The sequence below is a fragment of the Diceros bicornis genome, chromosome 18 (genome assembly GCF_020826845.1).
Source record: "Diceros bicornis minor isolate mBicDic1 chromosome 18, mDicBic1.mat.cur, whole genome shotgun sequence".
Taxonomy (NCBI): Eukaryota; Metazoa; Chordata; class Mammalia; order Perissodactyla; family Rhinocerotidae; genus Diceros; species Diceros bicornis.
Genome location: NC_080757.1, coordinates 9902572 through 9927294, shown reverse-complemented (window position 1 = coordinate 9927294; position 24723 = coordinate 9902572). Strand labels below are relative to the sequence as shown.

Here is a 24723-nt window from a genome sequence, read left to right as displayed (position 1 = left end):
TTCTTCTGTGGAATATTCATTCCAGCTCATGGAACAATATTTGGCATAATCCATGTCCTCCCTCTCCCCACCCCAATGCTTGTAGTCTACTTCTTTCGTAGTATGTGAGCTAGAAATGATGTTAGGGATCTTGGATTAAAATGGGCATGCTCCTTTAACATATTTTTAAAAAACTTTTCAGATGGATTTGGGTCTCAGCATTATTGTGTTCCAAAAATTATAAAGGAAATTTTATAAGATGAGTTTGACTTTATCTTTGAATTTCACTAAATAATTAGAAGGCTGGCTGATCTTCATTTATATTGGGCTTTTAGGGGGCCTCTAGGCCATGGTTAGGCCGTATTTTAAACAGGGCTAAGGATTCAGACCACAGGGCCCAAATGTCTGGAGCTCGATTTCAGGTTCAATGTACATATTTTAACATTCCACTCTAGTGCACATATCAAGCCTTGCAGATAGTTTCACTGTCTTCAGTTCAAAAGAAAATGCCAGATATGCACATAAATTCCAAACAAAAGGTATAATGATGAGACCAACACATGTAAGATAAATATGTAATTATTTGTTCACAAAATGTTAATGACTTAAAAAAAGAAAAAATTCCTCCTTGGAATTCCTTAGAGTTGAAAATTTAAAGGTAATTCAAAGATAAAGGAGACATTATTTAGCAGATCAATCCCTAACAATTCCCTGAGAGGACTGTGTATCAAAATGGCGCTATTGGAAAAGGTAGTGACATACCTTTTAATATGCAGTGCTGTGGGTGCTATGCATAAAATAAGAAGCAATGTGTAGGCAGTAGCAATTGAATTGTTGATGCACTCAAACATTTGCCTTGAAGAAGAATAAAACTGAGCATGAAATGAAAGGTTCATGCAGGTCTATGAGCAAAACAAAAACAGAAACCCAGAAACCAGCCCCACTCCCCAGTCTACCCTGCCCTCCCCGGCCCCCCTGTCAGCCCCCCGTAAGTTCTTCCTGTGGGCTTACAACCCTTCTGTTTTGGAAGACCTACAGGCTTTATACATTCACCTGGTGGCTCATGAAGACCAGAAACACTGTCATAGAAAGAAGCTCTCTGAATATTCTGAATCTCTAAATTTGAGAAACAGCAAAAACAGGAGGACAGAAGAGCAAATACACAAACACTTCAGTTAGTGTGAAAGACATTCGACATCACAAGTAAACTTTGAAATTGGGCTATAAAAAGTAGCCAGTTCCAGGCAGATCCCATGCAAACTTTACTGTTTAGAGAATTTGCACATTTGGACAAAATTCTTTATAAAATAAATTTAAACTGAATCAAAAGAGCACAGGTGTGAGCAGTATATCATATCAATGTTAAATGATTACCCCCATGTAAATGTAGGATGAAATTTAAGAATAATACGGTACTATTTGAGTTGTCTTTCATAAAATTATCTTGCAATTAGCAAATTAGGACAAGACTGCAGTAAGTTAGAGCATTCTGGTAACCGTAAATATTAGTGGCTTTTACTGTCAAAAATTCACACTGCTGTGTAATTTTACTTCCAATAGACTTTGGAAATATATTTGCTTCAAATACAAATTACTAACAGGTAACTACCATTAAGGAAAACAAAATTCAAGTTCTGTTGTAGCAAAATGTTGAAATAACTTCAAATCATAGGTAAGATGATACTTATTGATCATACCATTACTCATGAAAATATCCTAGGAGGCACATTTACATGAAAACGCAATCTTTAGTTTTTTCTGTATATTAGCTCCAAGAAGTGGCAAGAAATCCTGTGCATCTGGTAGAGAGATCCCAAAACATCTTTTAGCAAAAAGTGGGACACTATGAATCTCTAGGGCAGGGCTGCCACCAATAAATCTTATTTCTCCTGGTTTGGCCTTGAGAAAACCCTGTAAAACCCTAACACAAAGTCTATTTTAACACAAAATGTTTTATAGTCAAGGCATTGCACCTTCACAAAGTCATACATCATACAGTCATACATTACAGTCAACTTGTCATTTTCTGCTTTTGCATTTATGTGGCTATAAAAAGAGAAAAATTATTACATGTTTTTCCAGGGCTATTTTCTTTTCCTAGGGAAAAAGCTCCCATTATGCCAAGAGATCTCTACCTACAGAGTGAGCAGTGATGAATTCTCCACTTAAGAACCCTCTTCAAACTTCTGTGCCTGCCACTGACTTTATGTATGAAACACAAGTCTCAGAATCAGACACACAGGGTCCTGCTGCTCTGCCTGCCCCTCTCCTGATAGTGAGTGACCTCTGAGATCCTGTCTCTCAGATGAAACTGAGTAACTGTCCACCTATAAACTGATGGCTGACAGGACTTCCTGCCAATAATAGCATCAACAGGAGGGCAAACACGCAGGGTTATTCCAGAGCAGATGCTAGCAGAGCCCAACCAAACTTGGGGTAGATAAGCTTGCTCTTAGCCTATTGTGACAGAAGTGGCCAAACATGCTCCCAAGCTGCCTTCTTTAGAAAGGCAAGGGCCACAACAGGGCTGTGCAAGTAGTGCAGCCTGGGTGGCCCGAGCTTGGGATCAGGACAGATGCACAGGGCTCGGGCCAGGCCTGAAGGAGCTCTGCAGGGTGGCAAGTGTTTCCAAGTTTCTGTAATCAAAGAAATAACTTCTCTGTATTTATTCAACGGAAATGAATAAATGGTCCAGACCTGGTCCTACCTGTAAGACATGTCATCTGTGATACAGAATTGCACTGATCATTGCAGCCCCCACCTCCACCCTTGCCCACCAAATCTTACGTTCCTAAAACTTCTGACCCACTGCTGCCAAAGGCTCTCCAATATCTGGGGATGTCAAGACGTAGAGTTAAAGGGGAAGGGAAGGAGGAAGCCGAGGAAGTTGGGAGCCAAGATGGAGGCTTGCTTGGTCCTATTACTGCGTCTGTGTCTATCCTGAGTTTTCAACAAGATGACAAGCTCTTGGAGGCAGCGGACATGTCTTTCATAGTTCCCAAATCTACCTCACTGACTATAACCAGGGTAAGTACACGGTTAGACACATGGTATTACAGGAATGGGTCAGGTGCTCAACAGGTGTTTCCTACAATATCATTTTTGGTCAAGATATCAAAAAATAAGAGTCATTCACAATGTCAGAACCAGTATGTAAATCCAGGACCTAATTTCTTTTATTATACTGTCATTGGTCCCCAAATATCTGCTTCTGAAGAGAGAAAATCAGTTTTTGAGGCTTTAATAGTAAAAATGCCAGTTCCTCTGTTCCTTTTTTCCTAGGAATTCCTTCCATGCCCGCTGCTTTCATCCTCAGTCACCTCACATCAAATTCCGCTTCCAGGTTCTTTCACCCCAATCCATTCAACAAATCACTGCCTGCTTTACTCCTTCAGGTTCACACTGTGTTACTTCCCTGGCTCACAAACCTACTGATGCTACTTATTCAATAAAGTCAAATCCACTTGAGACTGGCCATCAGGGTTCTCCATGGTCTGGTCTCCAGCTGTCACCCAGCCTCGTTTCCTGCTTGCTCCCTTTTTGGCTTGGCCCTACTCCAAAACCCAATGGGGCACTGATCCTGAGCTGTGACTTTCCACTCCCACACTATCATCATTCATTCTATGTGCTCAACCCTTCCCCCTTCCCCCAGGCCAACTTCACTTCTAAAAATGCTACCCACCCCTAGATGAGTTACTTCACATAAACCTACTCATTCTTAAATGTTTAAGTCATGCTCAGGACGTGAATGCTCATAAAGTAGTGCTGAAAAACTGCCTGGCACTTAGTAAGTGCTCAGTAAATCTTAGCTTTCTTTCTTTATTCAACAAATTATTATCCTTCAAGGACAAGGAAAATTACCTCCTCCACTATGACATTTTACCTCAGCACCTCAGGAAAAAAGCAGTCCTTCCCTCTGTTGTACATCACTAAAAGCTCATTCCGTACCATTCTCACGGCGTTCATCACAGATTTCTTTGGCACTCAACAGCTTGTCTACATATCTCACTCCCTTGCCTGTGCTCTAAGATCTTAGAAGAGTGCCAGGAGGAGGGAGTAAGCATGGTGTCACTCTGTAACCTACATCGTCCCCAATACAGTCACAACTGAATTGATTCCTAATAGAATGCAAATACTTATGATTGGCAGCATTACTCCTTTCTCTTCTTTTTGTGACATTTCCCATGCCTATTTCCAACTCACCAGTGCTGGTCTTTCTAGCACTATGGACCCTGTGACAACCGGAGCTCAGCCATTTTTCCCGCTCTCATTCCAGTTTCTCATGTCCCACTCTAACATTTCCTAGCGACAGGCTCAAGAGTCCCTCATCTACTAAGGTACTGCAAATTCCACATCAGGGTCCTGCTTCTCTTCTCAGTCCTCATGCAGCAGCATCCCTCGACTGACTGGGTCATTGCAAGTAACAGCACTCAGCAGCCAGCTGAAGACTTTCATCTAAAGGTACAAAGACTAACAGCTTCCGTTCTACTTGTTGGAAACCTAACCTGTTCCCCAAATCCCTCCTTTTATACAGTCTCAGGCACACAATCTCTTCCCAGGACACACGCATGGCTCCCTCACACTTGCTTGAATTGATGTACATGATCTTGACTAGATTATCTTTGATACAGTCATCTTTCCCCTACTCGTGTTCTCTGTATTCATTCTTCTCTTTCTATCTCCTTTTGCCCCAACTGCCCTAACCACTTCTTAACCGCTTATTAACTGCTTTCTGTGTTTGTTTTTCTCTACTTCTGGGAAGATAGCTAGATGGCAAGGTCTTCAGATGCTTGAAAAAAAGCATAAGTAAGGTTACTGACTAGTCTTGGCCTCGGGGTCAAGGACTAGGCAGGGGCAGATCCAGGGCTAACATCCTGCAGGGCCTGAGGCCAAGCAAAGAGGTGGGACAGAACCAGGATGAAATGCAGCAGCGAGAGCCAAGCTCTAGAAGATGCTGGTTCCCACTATGCATATATAGACACACAGATGTTTTGTTTTTCTGGTACTAGCAAAGCCTCTAGTCTATGATAAAATGGTCAAAATCTTCACCTGAGGTTCATGTAACAAAAGAACCACGAGGACTGATGGAAATAAAGACAACTGATCTATATGCAGGGTGTCTGAGTTATTCACCTGCCATTTTGTGTGTTGAGGGGGCCAGGCCCAGCAGAGGACACAGCTCAGCTGACCTACGTACACAACACAGAGAAAATGCACAGGGCCTCTCAGGTTTCATATCCCAATACCCTTGGATATTAACTAAATTGGGACCAAGGTGGCCTGAAGCACATGTGTAGTTCTTTATAGCCCTAGGCCTAATGTTCCCACACTCCCCTCAGCGTCTGACCAAGAAGGCAGACGTCTTGTTCCCCAAGTATTCTTAAAATGGGTAAATTCCAATATAACGGCAGCCCTGCTCTAGGGAAAGAAAGAGTTTTGGAGTAAAATACATACACATAAATATATTTAAAAGAACCATACATAAGCCTTAATTATAAAAGATTCTGCCAAGCTTAATTACAAATGTAAGCACATTCTTACCATCCTTCCAAAGCTCTGCAACAAATCTGTCTGATGACTGGTGCAGGAGGGTGGCCACGTTGTCGTTCAGAGGGTCCATGTTCTTCATCAGCCACTCATCTGCCTTGTAGTCCACCTGGCCCGTACCAGAGCCAAACACGGTGAGGTGCAAAAAACAAGCAACATTGTAAGCCTTAACCAGAAACGATCATAGAACAATCCAAACAGTGTGTTGTCTCAAAGGCAAAGCGTTTGTAATTTACACTTTAATTAAGCATTACAAATGTTTATCAGCACATTTGTTACAACCTTCAAGAGATGCAGCAATATTTCAAACGTAGTCCTTTTAATTGGGTTATTCAACTCTTACCTTCCCTGCATAATGGATAATGCAAAAGTCAGCTTTGTCTTTCAGTTGCCGAGGTTTCTGAAACTTGGAGTGGGAACCTTGCTCTTGAACTAGTTTTTCAACAAAGGTTTTATCTGTGGCTTTAGGAAACCAGCACTCTTCATCCAAAAGGGCCAACACACCTGGGGGGTTAGCCTGACAACGAGAGGCAACAAGATGGACACGGTTTGCACATCTTTAAACACCAGGATGTTTTCCATCGAGTTTGGTAGCTTAACTTTCAAAACAAGTAGAGTTTTATGAAGATCTATGGAAGCCTAATTGCTAGGATAGAATGTAATGTCCAAACCATATCTATAGTTCAAACACTGAGATCTCAAACTGCTAAATACGTACTGGTAAGAAAACGGATGAGTAACTCATCTTGAAAACTTAAAAATATATACATTGTAAATAAACTAATTCCAAGTAGATGGTCCCCAAAACACAGCAAATAAAAGACACCAGGAAGGAAGTGGGAGGTGGAGAGATGAAATTAAATATTTATATTCAATGACTGGCTGGATAAATTATTATAAAACCTCCACTAGATGGAAAGCTTCAGATATTTTATATCCTAATCAATTTAAGTCTCTATTTAAGTGATTAAATAAAATGTACCACTTCACACTTAGTGAAATATTTAAAACTATTATTAAATAGAGTATATGGAAGGTGATGAAATAACTTATCAATTACTTATATATTTGTTTCAACAAACATTTGAGAGCCTATTTTATTTCACTCAACTAGTTCACTGAAAAAAAGCCTAGAGACACAAAGACATCAAGACCTACAGTAGACTGGTGTGGCCTGGGCCTGGGGGAGGGGAATGAGTGTGACTGCTAATGGGAATGAAGTTTCTTTCTGGGATGATTAAAATGTTGTGGAATTAGACAGTGGTAATGGTTGCACAACTTTGTTTATTAAAAACCAATGAATCATATACTTTAAAAGAGTGAATTTTAGGGTATGTGAATTATGTCTCAAAAAAAAAAAAATTCCTAAAGCTTGCCATTCTCTGGGAGCTCAAAATCAGTGGAAAGATGTCATTTTTGGAGGAAAGTGGGGTACACATGATAGGTAAATGCAATATTTAAATAGTGATCGTCTATTTTAAAGTGCTTCTGGGTCATCATTTATTGACATACTACAAATACGGCAAGTTTGTGATACAAGACTGAATGTACCAATCCTAGGGCATACCTATGAAATCAGCTTTTTGAATAAATCTCTAGGATCAGTTTTCTTCAACTCACAAGGCCTTTATGTTCACTGGGGAAGAGCTGGGTCTATATAAATATTGCTTAAAAAGTAACTAGAGGTTATAGATAAATATAAATGACACAAGTAATAATATGGTCAGAGGAAGGTGGTGGTTAAACAGAATGCCAGCAGGTAGAAGCTGAGAGAATCCTACTGCAATGAGCCCCAGTATTGAGACCTTACTCCATAGCTATCTAGTTTGTGGTTCCTCTACCTAAAAGAACATACAGGGTTCAGAGCAGCTAAAGGAAGACTATAATCAGAGGCAATTAGGATTAGGTAATCTTAGAGAAGCAAAGGGTCAGAGCAGCAGATAACTCAATAACTCATTCATCTGACAACTTTGAGAAACGAAGTTCCATATTAAGATAAGATCCATCTTTCTACCTTAATTTTTACATTTTTAATCCCTTTTAATGAAAATATTTCTAAATTCTGAAATAGGATCCCAAATATAATTTCATCTTTTCTAAATGATTCAGTGTCAGCATGATTATGAATATCCATTATTGTGTCTCCTTTTTATTTTTCCTACTTCATCCTTCAATATCAAGATCTCTGTTATCACTTCTCCTTTTAGTTGGGGATTTCTAAAGGGCTGGAGGTTTGGGAGACTATGTTTCCGTCTAAAGGTCAGAGGCGATATCAGAGGTTTTGTAAGCAGCTTTCTAAGCTCAGAGGCTCGTCTACTGCCACCCCACCCCAAGCTAGGCAGGGGCTGGGTTTGTGAGAGATAGGGTAAGACCAGCACAGGACAGGCAAGTGCCACCACAGAGTAGTTTTTTAGGTATTTTCCTTCTGGAAAATATCCTCACTCACCATTTTGAAAGGACCATCAGTGGTCCATTATCCCCTATTATTCTACATGCTAGTTAATTTGCTACTATTATTAAATTCTTACAGGGTTTAAAAAATTTGTTTTTTTTTTTTTACATCAGATTTTATGTTTCTATGGGTAAGCAGAATAAGGTAATTCTAAAGAAGAACAGTTGAGGTGAAGAGTGAGTCAGCATTAAATCTTGAATTCCCTCCCTCCCTCTCTGAGGTGTCTCAGGCAGGGAATAAAAGGGCATCCTATACTGTTTTTGGAGAACAGCCTAGAAGTACCAAGACAAGAGGTCTAGGAAGGAAGGAAGGAGTGAAGGAGGGAGAGAGAGGATAGAGGGAAGAAAGAAAGGAAAGAACTCATTCTGCTCATTGTCCCTAAACATCTAGGCATGACTAGTTACTATGAATCATATCTTCCCCATTCCAATACTTTCTGAACACCCTGGCAAAATAATTTTCCTAAAATACCGCTTTCAATGTGTTGCTCATCTGCCAATTCCTGTCCACAAAATGTAGCCCTGGAATGCTCTTACCCCTTTCACAACGTCCACATTGTGAAACCTTCTGTGACACTGTCAGCCTGCAGTGGCCTTTGCCTCTTCTCAGTTCAGAGAATCACTTAGACTGGTCCCATGTCACCAACAAACTAACCACATGTTTTGTTCTGTTCTCTGGCTTCAAGATCAGGTCCCTGAGGACCAGGGCCATGCTATACACTTCCTATATCCCCACAGCATCCCAATCGTTGCATTTCTAGGCAGTAATTAAGGATTTAATAAATTGTCACTGCCTTGATTTTATACTAATCTAATAATATTTACACTGAACATCTGTGAACAACTGAAAATATAAAGATCAAACCCTTTCTGCCTCACCTATCTTTGCTGTGAGCTAATCATTAGGTTGAAATGTGTACCTGCCCCTGTCACTCTCACTCTTAGAGTAAAAGCATCATGTGAGAGTGAAGAATAACTGGCATATAAAGTATTTTGTTCTAGAGGACAGAGCAAAAAGAAATGCAATTGAGTAACACTAAGAATGTACATTCCTAAGATTCATTTAAGGGTCACAAAACCATCAGGTTTTAAAACCCTCTAAAAATATTTTTTAAAAATTAGGGTTGATAATTTTCCATTTAGAAGAGTTCTGGTACAATTATTCCCACACACAAAGAGACTAACTTAGCAACTCTTATGGATTCTCTTCCATCTTAAATTGTAAGTGCAGAAACATAGTCAATATATTCTTAAAACATAGGACTTCCAGCATCATATGGATACATATAAATGAGCATCTCGAACAACAAATCACAATCATCATTAGTACTGACATGAAATATCCATTCCCTTATTTACATAAATTCCCAAACACCTTTTTTGGCCAATAAAGGAGCAAGGAAATATATTCATTTGTTTGTGTATGCCCAAGAGCTAACTGGAAGTTACCGCTAGTATGCCTTGAATGTTACTTCTAAATAATGCTGCAAGGTACGCGGAAGGGATCCCTCCCAACTACAGGTAACCTGAGAGTTCTGCTCTCAACAAGCAGCTCCAGTGCCGTGAAAGGTAAAATGATCTCATGTATGAGCCAAATGCATTTGTTACTTCCCTTAAACCCAAATTTCTAACATGCTAGAACTACATCCCTAACGGGGTGATGTCCTCTAGGTTTTTCCTCTTCCTGATTTGCCACCACTCCTCTCACTACAGGTGCTGTACCATCTGGGCTCTCTAGACATTAGCCCTCCCAACACCTTCCAACATGGAGGGCACAGGTGGCAACAGAGACTGAGGAGCAAGAGAAAGAACCGCTCCAAAGCCCAGAGCACCCCACAGGAGAAACCTCCGAGCTGTCATTAAAACATACCTACTTATCCAGGATTAGAACTTCATGTAAATTACCAATAGCGATGCTCACTTGTGCTTTTGTTGTCCTATATTTTGATAGTTAGCAAAATAAAATGAGCGAAGCCACTATCTTGTTAAGCAAAAGCTAACTGCCAGAGAATACACAGCCAAATCATCAACATTTGTTTGAGATCATATGGAGTAGAGTTTCATAAGTGAAAATGAGGTATACATAGTTCTTTGTATTTCTACATATCACTAAACCAAAAGGAAATAATCTCTGATGCTTTCTAAGATTGCTATTAAAAATGTTTCTTTCAAAAAACCCCCTGAAACTTCAAATTAAAAAAAACTCTGCTAAAATAAAAATATCTTTGTACTTACGAGGACAAGCTTCAGTTATATGAAAAATGGATTTATGTGACATGTCTTATTCTCAGCTAAGTGCAGTGTCCCTATATGGCCTAGGAAGTATGCCAGGTGGAGGCCTACACCCTTTGACAGGTGCTGAGGGTTGAAGGTGAACACAACTGCCACTCCCCCATGGTGTTTGCAGTCTGAGGGGAACCAGCCAATATATTCACACAGGCAAGGGGCATCCAGCTGCAGGAAAAGAGAGCTCAAGAAGGGGCTGATGGCATGTGACTTACTTTTTAAATAGGTTATTTTATCAAAGTATCACCGTCCTAGAAAATTTAGATTAGGAAATTATCTTAACACTGATTAGACAGGATAATTTCTCTCAGATTATGCCAAGAGAAAACTCAGGACACAGCTTGAATATGAACTGAAAGCCAAATAGCAAGTCAATACTCTTACGGGTCTCTCTATGAGGTCAATGCATGGCTGCAGATCCAATCCAAAGTCGATGAAGTTCCACTCAATGCCCTCGCGCTGGTACTCCTCTTGCTCCAGGATGAACATGGTGTGGTTGAACAGCTGCTGCAGCTTCTCGTTTGTGTAGTTGATACAAAGTTGTTCAAAAGAGTTCAGCTACAAATATTGAAAGAATGATTTTCCAAACACGGGGAGGGGAGGGAAAACAGGAATAATCAGTAATTTAGTCATCAAAAACATTCGTTAAAATTATTAATTAGGTATCAACTACATTATTAATTCTATTGAATGATTATGACTAAACTGAGGAGGTCTCTGTCAGTCTCTCTCACGCGCGCGCGCACAAACACACTATATACGGCCACATCACATTACTGAGCTGCTAAAATGAGAAAATAATACTTAGTATGCTAATTGAATCATCCACAAATAAAACAATTCAATTCTTATTAGTGAATGGTTAATGAATAGAAATGAAGAAATAAACGAGAAAGGAAGTGAGAAAAAGAAGAAAAACAGAGACTTGGGAAGGCCAGAGGTAAAGTGAAGCCAGCATGTCTCTGTCAGCTTTGAGGTGTCTGGAGAAGAAACGGGTACTGTCCCATTCTACTCTTTACTTAGGCTATAGGCCCCAGAGCAAGCTAAGAAAAAAATACAACAATCTTCACTTTACAGGGTTGTTGCTGAGATCCCAGCCAGGCCTGACGCACAGAATGCACTTAATCAGTGTGGGCTCCAGGGTGCTCTTCCGTGCATTCCCTTTTCTCATCATGTTTGACCCTTGCCAGTATCAAGAGTGTTATTATTGTATTGCTCTCATGAACTGAACTTGAGCATCTTTTCACATGTTACAGACATTTCTGTTTCCTTCTTGGTGAACTCCCCATTTTTCTATTGTGCTGTTGATGGGGTAAATGATGGACGTATAGGTATAATTTTCTTAAAGCAAGCACCTTAAATATTAGAAGTACTCAATCTTATTTTCTGCCTCCACTCTGTTCACATGTGTAGCATGTGCCCATAAATAACCTCCTCCATTATAAAAGGTGATCTTCAATTAGGGAAAGTGTAACCAATCTCCAAGAAATAGATTTATAGTCTGAAAAAGCCCTTCCAACCTTCCACTCCCATGGAGGGGTAACACTTAGAACGAGGTCATGCTAGGAGGGCAGGCACAACCTTTGCCTTGCTCAACACCGTATTTATAGCGAACCGCATAAATATTAGCAGACTGCCTGGTTGTGCTTATTCATTTTATGTAGATGAATTTTGCTCTGCCTTAGGATTATGAGATCTTATTCTCTATTTAGCCTGGGCTACTATGTGTGATGGTATTTTTTTAAAAAATGGATTTCTATTAGTCTTCCATATTTAAGCTACCAACTATATTTTAAAATAATTGATTTTTAAATTGGTAACGAATGATATAAAATTAAAAATGTACAGAGTTGCATTGAGAAGTCAGTCTCACTCCAATTCCCTACTTGTTCTGCCTATAGTCAACCACTATCACCTATTTCTTGTGATCCTTCCAGAAATATTCTATACACGCATAAATGTGTGTGTTATCTTGATTTTTTTTAACTTACCAATGTATCTTGAAAAAAAAAAAAAACAATGTATCTTGGCTTTATAATAGGTGCATAGTACTCTGTTGTATGGATATGTCATAATTGAACAATCTCCTAATGGTGGACGACATCAATCTCCTAATGGTGGGCATTTAGGCTTTTTTTCATTCTTTTCCCATGACAAATAATGCTCAAATAAACAACCTTGCATTTTTAGCATTTACACACATTTTTCTATTGTCTGTATGTTCATATGTCAAAATCATACTTCTTGAATTTTATAGCTTTATGTTTTACCTTTTTTAATACCCTCTTTCATTTTTTCAGAATTTTACTGTATATTCTTTCTTTTTTCTTAATTTATTTTTCAAATTAATTTCAGAAGGTTACCTAGCCCTCCCCCACCCCTTAAAAATTCTTATTAATAGGTTTTAAACAAGTATGTTCAATTTAGAGATAAATTTGGGGAAGATTTACATCTTTATGGTGTTGAATTTTCCCATCCAAGAACAAGGTACGTTTTTTCATTTGTTCAAGTTTTCTTTTGTTTTTCACAGTAGCATCGTAAAGTGGTCTTCAACTAAATCTTGCCCATTTCTTCTTAAATTTATTCTTAGGTATTTTATCTGTTTTTGTTGCAGTTGGAAATGGGGATCTTTTCTCATTATATCTTCTGATTGCTCATATATAGGAAGGTGAGAAATTTTTTTAATGCAATTTGTACCCAGCCACTTTTCATGGTTTCTCAAGTTATTTACAAATTAATACATATTAAAGCAATCTCTTACAGTGGCGGGGCAGTTCAGTGGATAAAACTGCTTATACCAGTTAACAGTTCAGATTTTATGAGGATAGACATAACTTTAAAGGAGTTCATTTTAAAACAAGACAATTCAATACCCAATACAGCCAGAGTAGCACACTGATCCCAAGAAGTATTTAATTTAGTATTTGCGCCTTACTACATATATATATATAGTCAGTCTAGCAAAAGAGAGATAAAGATATAAATTTTTAGGAGACCAAAATTTTATCAACTTTTTTGCAAAACCACAGCAGATGTGTGACTACAAACCTTTGATGGACTGATGGTGTTTGGAGAAATCTCGTCAGATTAATAATAAAATAAATTAGAATCCATCATCAAATCCTGTGGTTATATCTTCAGAACACAGATCATTATCTTTCTGCATTTCTCCATTACACACTGCTACCCATGACTTCCGAGCCGAGCCACCATCGTCTGGCCCCTGGTCTCCCTCAATGGTCTCCCTACTTCTGCTTCTGCCGCATATCACTCTCCATGTCTCCAACTCCTCTTCCTCTGGTCAGCTACATATAGTAACACCGGCTTTCTAGCAGTTTCTAACACTTGAGAAATTCTTTCCCATAAAGGACCACTGGGCTTACTCTCATGCTGGGAAAACTTACTGAGGCTGGGGCTTCTCATCCTTCAAGTATGCTTAACTTTTACTGCTACAGAGACACCTTCCATGACTAGGCTGTTGAAAGTTGGCCTCCCCAAGTCTTTCTATCACAGCACCCCTTGCACTTCATTATTCACAAATCTGAGAATTTAGTGGTTATTTGTCATTTATTGTTGGCTCTCTACTAGAACGGCAGGAACTGTACATACTTATCTACCATTATATCCCTGGTGCCTGGCACTGCACCTGGTACATGGTGGCCTTAATTAATATTTGTTAAAAGAATAAATACAAGGAAGGAAGAACAGGAGGGAGAGAGACATACCTCAAAAATTTCAAATCCAGCAATATCCAGGATTCCAATGAAAGATGCTCCCTGACGTTTGGTCCTATCCAGAGCTTTATTGATACGGTGAACAAGCCAGCGAAACAGCCGCTCATAGGTAGCTTTTGCCAATGCTTCTACTGCAAAATCTGCCTGTAATTAGACAACATCAACCTTTTACTCTGAAAATAATTTCAACAAAGCATTAATAGCTGTTATATGGAGTTTAATGTTCCACAGTGCTCAAAAAACCTAAAATAGCATTTATTGCTTAATTGTCTCAATTTTACACAACAGAGGGTAGTAGTGCAATTAAATGTAAACTGGAGATAATCAATTTAAGAGATGGGTGAAGATGCCCAATAAAGATAAACTCCTCCCTCTGCCCCTGGGGTTCTGGTTCTGCCCAGAGTCTTAAAGGAGTCCACCATGAAATGGGTGAATCTGACTCCCATATTCTTGGTGCTGTGCCGCCCACACAGGGACAAGGCAGCAGTGTGCCCTAGTGCTGGGCGGGCTCCCAAAGTACACAACTTTGTCCTCCTGGATGATCTATCCGCCTGGGGAAAACTCAAGGTGATATTTCAAGTTTACTTTTTAAAAAAAGTTACCTTTAAAAATTTTCTGAAAGAGAAAAACCATATGCTAAACTATATTAAGAGGAAAAAATACTCATTTATTAATTCGGTTCATTACATGCCAATCAGAAGGACTTATTGACCACAGTTTATCATTCAAACAAATGTGTAATAACAATTAATGTTAAACTTACTTGTTCTTTGGTCTGGGCTTTCTGCACGTAGTCTCGGCCGACCTTGATCCGGGGGGTAAGGATAGCCCGAGTAAACTCCATCACATTCATCCCAAGCAGATGGCAGAGTTTCTGTGCAACTAGAGTGTAAAAGTCTTCTAAATACTAGACTCCTACTTCTGGGCTAGTCACAATATATTCAATAAACACTTGAAAAACCTTAGTAATCATTACATTATATTAAGAAATAAACGAAATAAAAGTCCACAAGTTTTAGGTCTGATGAAAAATACCTTCATCTTTTCAAATTAATAACACTCATCCTTAGGCTGTAAGAGATGGGTTAGTCAGCAATTACTTATTCTGGATAGTTTAATGCAAGTTACTGAGTCTTAGAACCCATAGATAAGGCATAGAATGAGAAAAATGGTACTTAAAATAGTTTAAATCATCATGTTACCAAGATAACTAGTTGGGCTCATGTAATGATCCTAATAATGTTTTAGTAGGCAAGAAATCGAAAGGGTTTTTAAAAGTAATTATTTGATTACACGGCTAACATAAAGCACTTAATAAATAGCTGCTAATTTTATTATTGTTGATTCTCGTCAACATTAGGGCACCTATTTCATGAGAAGTTCATTGTCTAATATCACGAGTCTAACAAGTGTACAAATTATTATAATTAATTTTTGATTAAGTGTTAAAATAACTATAAAATTCTATAAAAGTAAGCACGTTTCGAATTATATTAGAAGAATAACCTACTCAAGCTCTTATTTCAAAGACCTGCATCTGGCCACCCTGATCCAGGCTAATCACTGGCACCCTCCCCTCACCCTGTGTGGGCAGGGCAGGCTGTGCCTCAGGGAGTGCTTCCTTTGGTCTGTGACTCTTCTCACTGTCTTATACCAACTGCTCTGCCTCAACCACTGAGTCCTGGTTCCTTTCAGTTGATGTATGTATGTACGCAAGTGTGTATGTATTGGATGGAAAGTTGAAAAGTACAAAGAAGGAAAAAAGCAAATTGCCCATATTCCTTTGCTTTGTATTCATGATCGACATCATTTAAGAGCTAAAAAATATACTTCATGGTGTGGTTATATCTTGGTTTACTTCATTCTATTGGATATTTTAAGGTAGCTCTCGTTTTGTTGCCATTAAAACGTTGAGGCATACATCTGATTGCATGATGCATGTTCTGTCTGCCTCTTACTCCCCTTCCTGAGACTGTCTATCTACTTCAAAAAATTTCAGAAGTAAAATGAAACAGAATCATTAATTAAAGTCTAGGAAATAGAAAACTTGCTGGCCATCTGGGCCATGGCAAGTACAACTTTGGCCTCATGATGTTATTACAAAGAAATGTGGCTAAATGTTTAAACAGACGTATCAGAATTTATTTATCTTATGGAGAGCTGGCACCTTGGGTGGCTGAATGCTCACTGGATGGCTGAAAAGTGCTGCTCAAGGGAGGATAAATCAGAAAATAATGAGATTGATTTCCTAGAGAGCATGGGTGGAAACAGGGCAGAAAGAATGGAGGAATGGGAACAGGGGAGAAGAGATGGGGGTGGGTGGAACAAAATGGAAGAGAAGTACACATTTTTCTGTAGTTCTGACTTTTAGAATCATGTATATTTTTCATATACTCAAAAAATACACAAAATAAAAAAAGATGGCGGTGAAGGGAGGACCCAAAATGCATTACAAATCAATAACGTAGCCACGCGAAGGCAGGAGGAGGGAAGAGTAAAACAGTATTTTGACCATATACTCTAATGCCAAAGAACCACTCACAAATATTGTACACTAATTAGTAGGTTTGTTTTCCAGAGGAGTATGGGTTAGTAATTCTGAAGTTATTTTATGTGTATTCTAGTACTGAACAAATAAGCAAATATACTGCAGATAACGAGAGCCAGATTTCTCACTGTCAGAGGAAGGAGTTTTAAATACAGAAAAGGAGATGGCTAGAATGAACCTTGTAGTGTTGGATCTAAATTGGAGCTATCAGTAGAAACCCATGATTTTTAATATATATAGAGAGAAATAGAAACAGGAGTGTGTGAGTACATATGTGTGTGTATGCACACGTTTCCTTGCTCTGCCCTCGGAGAGGAGTCAGAAACAACGAGACCCTAGTACCACAGAGCACAACCAGCACCCAGATATTGGTTTCTAAATATCATTCTTCATTATGAAGAAACCCCAGAAAAATGGCCAATTCCAGGGCCAGGGCAGGGAAAACACAAAATGAGTCTGGAACATTTTATGGTGCCATAAAGTAAGAAATTGCTAAAAAAAAAAAAAAAAAAAAAAGTGATAGAGTCATATCAAAATAACCCAGAAGCTAACCTGAAGGGGCTCCTAACTCCTAAGTGCCAAATCAAGGACAAAAATAAATAATGACAGAATGGATTATAAACCCATAGAATAAGGGCAGGCCCGGCGGCACAAGCGGTTGAGTGCGCCCGCGCGCTCTGCTGCAGCGGCCCGGGGCCCGCCGGCCGGTTCGGATCCCGCGCGCGCACCGACGCACTGCTTGTCGAGCCACGCTGTGGCGGTGTCTCATATAAAGTAGAGGAAGATGGGCATGGACGTTAGCTCAGGGCCAGTCTTCCTCAGAAAAAAGAGGAGAATTGGCATCAGATGTTAGCTCAGGGCTGATCTTCCTCACAAAAAAAATAAAAATAAAAATAAAAAAATAAAAATAAAAACCAATTTCGAAAAAAAAAAAAAAAACCCATAGAATAAATGAGAGTCCATGTGTCTATACTGACATAAATAAATAATCGAATGAATGAAAGTGAAAGCTCTTCCTTACAATAGAATTCCAAGGAATAAATATAAAAAATGATGTAAATAGAAAATCAACACTTGACAAACACCACAAGCAATACTTGTTTCAGGTAAGAATCATCAATGGATACTAAAACTAGTAAGTGAAAGAGTCTGATGAGAAACAGGATATTTCCTTAGTCTTAAAGTGCTTCCCTCCCTCCCCCAAATACTTGTTACAAAGGGAAAAATAGTAATCTGATAGTAGAGTAACCTGGTAGACACCACCTTAACTAAGGGATCAAAGTTAATATCACCAGATTGACAAATTGGTGACATGATAAGCCTCCTGATGTGATGTACCAAGAAGGATACAACATCATTTCTGTGATATTCTTACCAAAAATGCAAAACCTGAATTTAATGAGGAGGAAACATCAGACAAACCCAATTGATGGACATTTTCCAAAATAACTGGCTAGTATTCTTTAAAAATGTCAAGCCATGGGCTGGCCCCGTGGCTTAGTGGTTAAGTGCTCGCGCTCTGCTACTGGCGGCCCTGGGTTCATATCCCGGGCGTGCACCGACACACCGCTTCTCCCACCATGCTGAGGCCACGTCTCACATACAGCAACTAGAAGGGTGTGCAACTATGACATACAACTATCTACTGGGGCTTTGGGGGCAAAAAAAAAAAAGGAGGAGGATTGGCAATAGATGTTAGCTCAGAGCTGGTCTTCCTCAGCAAAAAGCGGAGGATTAGCACGGGTGTTAGCTCAGGTCTGATCTTCCTCACAAAAAAAAAAAAAAAGTCAAGCCATAAAAGACAAAGAAAGAGTTGAGGAACTGTTCCAGATGAAAGGAAACTAAGGAGCCATCAAAATTAAATGCAGTGTGTGACCCTTGATCAGAAAAGGCACATTAGTGGGAGAGTTGACAACATTTGAACAAGACTATAGAAAAGACAGCAGAAAACAGTATCTATGTAGAATAGATAATAGTATCCATATTAATTTCCTGATTTTGAAATTACTACGGTTAGTAATTTCTATTACTATGGTTATGCTAGTGTTAACAGCGCGGGGATGTGACTGAAGGATATATGGGCGTTTTTGTACTACTTCTTGCCATTTTTTCTAAGTTTGAAAAAAATTTTAATATCAATTTTTACAAACATACTGCTCTGAAAACATGGGAGTTCATCTTTAGGAACTGCCTCATAATAACTTTAAAAGCCACCAGGAAAATGTGTTCCCTTATTTTATAATTCTGTCACATTTTCCACTTCTAAGCCTTATTACCCTCTTATTTGCCATTTATGTTTGGGAAAAAAAGTCAAATTCAAAACAAAAGATAATAATTCGTCAATATATCTTTGAAGGCAATTCTGAAAGTCCTCTAAAGGAAGAGTGTTTAAATGTTTCGGTATTACTGAAAAACTCAATCATTCATCCTGCTGAGTTTCTGACGTATCCCAGTGGTCATTTAACATGTTCCTCTGTCCGCTGATCTCCTGAAGATTGGTGGTTACATCTGGCAGTCTTTTTGTTGGTTTTTATTTTTGTTTTTGAAGCAGCAATAATGACCCTAATCTCCCAATGCTCATTTGGTACGTCTGCAATTTCTTTTAAGATTTTATCAAGTTTCAAACTGCCTTATGTCCAAAAGCCTAATAACTAAAATGTGCTCTTTCTTTGTTTCATTACTGTCTGTGATAAACTTCTGTGACTAGACCTAATTTTCTCTTCAGCATTTGTAGTGCTTCTGGTACTGCCATTTAACAGCTGTTTGCTATGTTTATTTCATTATTTCATCTTTTGGGGGGAGAAATGGAGTGTGGAGGGACTGATATGTTAACAAAGGTAATTTGTTTCAAACTATAGTACTATAGAGCAAATCTGTCTACATTTTTATAGACAGATAAACTTTAAAATGCCATTTTGGCACCAACATGTAAAAACGCCATGGAAAATTACTGTAAAATAAAATACTAATAACCTGATGAAATAAGCCAGTCACAAAAGACAAATACTGTATAATGCCACTTACATGAGGTCTTTAGAGTGGTCAAACTCAGAGAAACAAAGTAGAAAGGTGGTTGTGGGGGGCTGGGGGAATGGGGTATGGGGAGTAGTTTAATGGGTCTGGAGTTTCAATTTGCAAGATAAAGACTTCTGGAGACTGGATGCACGATAATGTGAATGTAGTGTGAGTACACATTACTGAACTGTACACGTAAAAATGGTTAAAATGGTAAATTTTATGTTACGTGCATTTTATCACATTTGAAAAATTTAAACATATTAATAACCTGAAAAACTCAGGTAAGAGATAGAAAGTCGTAATATGACTAATACTAAAAAAAGTCCAAATGTATATGCCCACTTGGAGCCACTTCTTGATCCTGAGTCAAGCATCAGACTGAAATATTACAAATGAAATGTCTACGATTTGCTTCAAAATAATCCAGAAAAAGGGAAGTGAGAGGTGGTATAAATGAAACAAGACAGGCCATGAGCTGGTGATTGTCTCAGCCAGGTGACAAGGACAAGGGAGTTCTTTACACTCTTCTCTCCTCTCTCGTATATGTTTAAATTTTACTGTAATTAAAAAGTAAAAACTCTTACACACTGCAACATGAACAAATATTAACTAATTACTACTACCTAATAAAGGTAATAATTTGAGAAAAACTACTTATAGACAGCTGTCAGTTTTTAAAGCCTCTCAGAAAAAAGATTTATTTTACTTCCATCATTGCTGATGTAATGAATAGGAATGAAGCAATGACACTGAAGCCATTTTAATTGTTTTTGTTTTAAAGAATTGTTTTATAAATGGACTAGGAAGGAAGGAAGGAAAAAAAAAAAGAAAGGGAAAGAAAAGAAGAAAAGAAAGAAGGAAAAAAATAGTGAAAGAAAAAGAAAAAAGGGGGGAACCCTTGGCATTATGAGACATTTTCAGACTTTTAGGGAAATTTTCAAATGCCATATTCTATAAAATGATATGAAAAAGTAACAAATTAAGAGCGTTAAAAAAGAAGAAAAACAAAACCAACCATTATAAGCTAAGAGTTATTTTTAAAATAACAACTAGAAAACACATCATATTATGTTTTTAAAAGTAGAAGCACATTTGCCTGCCTCGTCTTTCAGAAAAGTGATCTGGTCCTCTTCTATGTATGGGTCATTTTAAGATTTCAAAGCAAAGCTACATATACTTCCATGTCTCGCTCTAAATCTTAAATTGCTTGATTTTAAGTCTTATTTAACCATGTGAAAGCTGTATGGAGGAAGTAGGCCCATATGTCAATTAAACTACTTTGACTGAATGAAACATTTAATTGCCTGGAAATCCAAAACTCTAAGATGAGGTGCAAAGTCTTGGTCAGGAAATGGTGATGATGAGGCATCAGGAGAGGGACAGGTCTTTAGAAGGGTTACATAGAACTGAATCGTTAACAAGCCTCAAATTGGTTATATAAAAGGACTATTTCCAGGGTAGATAAGGTCTTTATGTCAGCCTTCCCTGTCCATGGTGGATGTGGATGCTCATGTGAAGCAAGATAACATATTCGAGTAATCAAGCATCCTAGTCAATACGGAGATTCCTCATCTTTCTTTTTATCTCTAGACCATCAGAAGCAGATCTCACAAGGCCTACGAACACATTTTTTTGGTTCACAAACTTTTGTTCCTAACCAGTGTGAATTTAATTCCATTTTCAACATTTAAAAGCTGGAAGATTTCATATTAAAATCTAGATTTCTTTGAAAAATCAGTTATATTTGGCAACACTGGGCCTATATTCCTGGCAAGGTAAAAACTGGCTAGAACTCAGCAGCTGCACCTCCCTTACAGATGAGCTGTGGTCTCTGCAGCTTATGTGCCCCCCACCCCCCAATTCCTAATGTCCCCAATTCTACAGCACAGTCTCCACTGCCACTTTTCGTGCTGCACCTCATCCTCTTCCCTCACTGACGGAATCAGATTGGCCCCTATGCAGGCACACAGAGCTGCCACTCTACTCATCAGAGTCTCGTGGACACACTTCCGGAGAGCTTTTATGCTTGCACAGTAACATGTTCTTGGAGAACACAACAACAAACCGTCTAAATAGAAATAAAATCAATATTCATCATTTTACCTGTATTTTCTGGCATGGAAGCTTGATCAGTATTTCGCTCCTTTTTGAAAGAAATATTTCCAAACTGCAGCACTGAAGATACTACTTTAAGCATTGCTTTATATTGTAATAAAAAGAAAAAAATTGATTAAAATATTGCATCAAAACGTAGCAGAGACATGTTCTAATTTATTTTGTGCTAAAATCTAGTTATACAAAACTTTTCAGTAAGATATGTCTCAGGATTTCATAAAATTACAGGCAGTTCTCATTAGTTCCTCAATCATTTTCTAGTTTAGGTTATTTATCACCAATTTATAAGTCTTATGAAAGTATCAGAATCTTAGAGAAATCACACATACACAGAATCTCCTCGTGAGAGAAGCCCATTATATGCATTGCTTCCATGGTCTCCTGAAAGTTATCTTTGTCTTGCTGGCCCGGAATAGGAATATAGCCATTAGAGAGAAATCTGTAGTTATTAAATCCTTCAAGGAGCAAATCAGCTGAAAGAAAATATAATGGAATACAATTGAATAAATACTCATCAACAGACTAAAGCACATCCACATTCAAACTGGACTGATATCACAGAAGCACAGCAGTTCACCATCTAATCCATCACCACCACATACTTTTCATATATATTCATGCTAAATATACAAACATACATAGTTTTCCATTATCTGTATCAGTGAAGGAAAATGATGATGTACATCACAAAAATCTCAACAGGAGCTTTTTCAGACAGTGGTTTGCAAAATATTATATTTGAAATTAGATAGCTGGAAAATGATGTAAATCTTCCAGATAAATAAACTTTATTGTTTTCACATTTAAATATTTTAGCCATCTTTTGAGGGAAAGCTTTTAAACCCATATTCCATATTCCTATCCTAGCAACTAGTTTATAGCAAACACTAGGAGGTCGATATGAAGACTACATGGACATAGATAAAGACCCAGATGTAGAAGGTGTAGAATATGGACCAGGCAAGTCCTGAGCCACCAAACGCCTTGAAACCCTCTCTCCAAGCCAGTCTGTTTAGTGGTAAATTTGCCTTAGAGAGTGATGTGCAATATATATATTAGTATGACAGAATGTTATCATGGACACGCCCATTGACTACTTGTATTTTAGGGGCCATGATTTAGAGAGACCTTAACATACTCTTTTGAGAAATATGTTCTTGAGAGCAGAAGGATGTTTTTCAGGAGTGATCAAAATAGATAAGGTTTTTATCCCTGTAAGAGATGTCATCACGTGCTCCCAGCTTTCTGTGTAACTGGCTCTCCTGCAGAGAATTTCTGCTGATCACTCTTATCCCTTAATTCTAATCTACACCACATTTAATTTCTACTGGGTATTGTTTGCTTTCTTTTTCTGTCTCCTTTTAATGCTTTGAGGTGTTTTTCTGTTTTGGTGAGGAAGACTGGCCCTGAGTTAACATCTATTGCCAATCTTCTTCTATTTTGTATGAGGGATGCTGCCACAGCACGGCTTGATGAGCAGTGTGTAGGTCCGTGCTCAGGATCCAAACCGGCACCTGGGCCGCCGAAGTGGAGAGCGCAAATCTAACCACTATGCCACCAGGCCAGCTCTGATTTTATTTTTTTGATTCATTACTACTTCAGCGATTGCCAGTCTGAAAGCCTGAGAGTTTTCTTCTCTTCACATGACATACTGTATAATCTTGAATTACAGACTCTCACTGGCAATTACTCTATTTGTTGCTTATTTTTTTTCCTTACAGGTCTTTCTCTAATTAATTCAATGCTTCCACAGATGTCTGTGGTTAGCAAAAGTCTAGACCCCAGCTGAAAAAAAGTATTACTGTGTTTTATGTGTCTGTTCTGATATCTAAATAATATAGCTACTAATTACATAGAAGCAGTATTGACTTTGAGACTCAGAAGAAATCAGAAAGTTGTGTATCTTCTCCTCTCTCGTATGTACCTCCGAGCTAGCAGAATTCTGACTCAGAACAGAACTCTGCTTTTTACCCTGTCTAATCCTAAACTTTCAGTCTTGGTGATGCACGACCAAATAAATAAATAAATAAACAAAATCCACAGAGACTCCTTCTAGTACTACTGAAGCATAACATAAATTCAGTTGTAAATCTAGGAATAAACATATTTATTCAACTTAATTTTATTAAGTAAATTTATTTTTTTTACTTTGATATTTATAAACATTGAAACCGAATTTATATAAAAATGCATCGTTTGTGTTCTAATTTAAAATTATTTGAAAAGAAAAGAAATAAAAGTACAAAAGATAATATAACACCACTCAAATACCTGCTACTTAAAACAAAGTATTTATTCCATGGCTTAGAAGTTCAGTTTCATTTTCATTTTCATGATTTAACCAGCTAGAATTTTGGTGTTTGTGTATAAAACTACTGTTTCCCAAAACTGTTCTCTCTTCCTCAAAATAAATTTAATATTAAAAAAAATATTAAAATAAATATAAAACAGTAAAAAACTTTGTAACTTACACTTTAGATGTTCTCCTGCTCCAGATAACAACTGGTAGAAGATATGAAAAGTACGCTCATCTTTTGCTTGACGCACAGCACGAGATTTTTCCAGAAGGTCTAAGCAAAGACGGTTAAGGATTAAATTGAAAAAGTGGTCATCTTTCAGAGTCTATACAAACTTAATTTGTAAAACGTTTTCTTTCTCTGATATATATCAGGTATCTTGCAATGAACCATTCTAAATGATTGAACTTTGTAAGTGGAAAAACAAAATGTATGCAATTTACGTTTCTCACTAATCTTCTAGAATCTCTGGACTGGGAGGGAACTTAAAGATCAGAATGCTTCCCTCAGCCCACTCCACCCCACCCTACCCCTAATTAGGGTCATGTTAAAAGAACACAGCCCTGTACATGGAACTGTAGGAAGCTATAAAAAATGAAGTAGAGGGGTTTAAGGCAGGAAAAGCCTTATAATATCAGAATCATTATTACAAGTTTACAAATAAGGAAACCAAGGCACAAAGAATTAGTCAAAATGACATAGCTAACAAGTGGTGGAGCTAGAAATCAAAACTTGTTTGGACTCCAAA

At 38.1% G+C, this 24723-nt stretch overlaps 1 protein-coding gene across 4 annotated transcripts in view; it reads right to left on the bottom strand.

Annotated features, from left to right (window-relative positions):
* MYH10 (myosin heavy chain 10) overlaps window positions 1–24723 on the bottom strand; it is a 139591-nt gene that overhangs the window by 49569 nt on the left and 65299 nt on the right. For all 4 annotated transcript variants that reach the window (XM_058559736.1, XM_058559734.1, XM_058559735.1 and 1 more), the window contains 8 exons: window positions 24150–24248; window positions 22008–22151; window positions 21667–21762; window positions 14761–14879; window positions 13989–14141; window positions 10648–10821; window positions 5870–6043; window positions 5521–5635 (listed from right to left, as the gene is read on the bottom strand). In XM_058559736.1, the coding sequence (XP_058415719.1) occupies window positions 5521–5635; window positions 5870–6043; window positions 10648–10821; window positions 13989–14141; window positions 14761–14879; window positions 21667–21762; window positions 22008–22151; window positions 24150–24248 (1074 nt within the window). The remainder of the gene's footprint in view (window positions 1–5520; window positions 5636–5869; window positions 6044–10647; window positions 10822–13988; window positions 14142–14760; window positions 14880–21666; window positions 21763–22007; window positions 22152–24149; window positions 24249–24723) is intronic.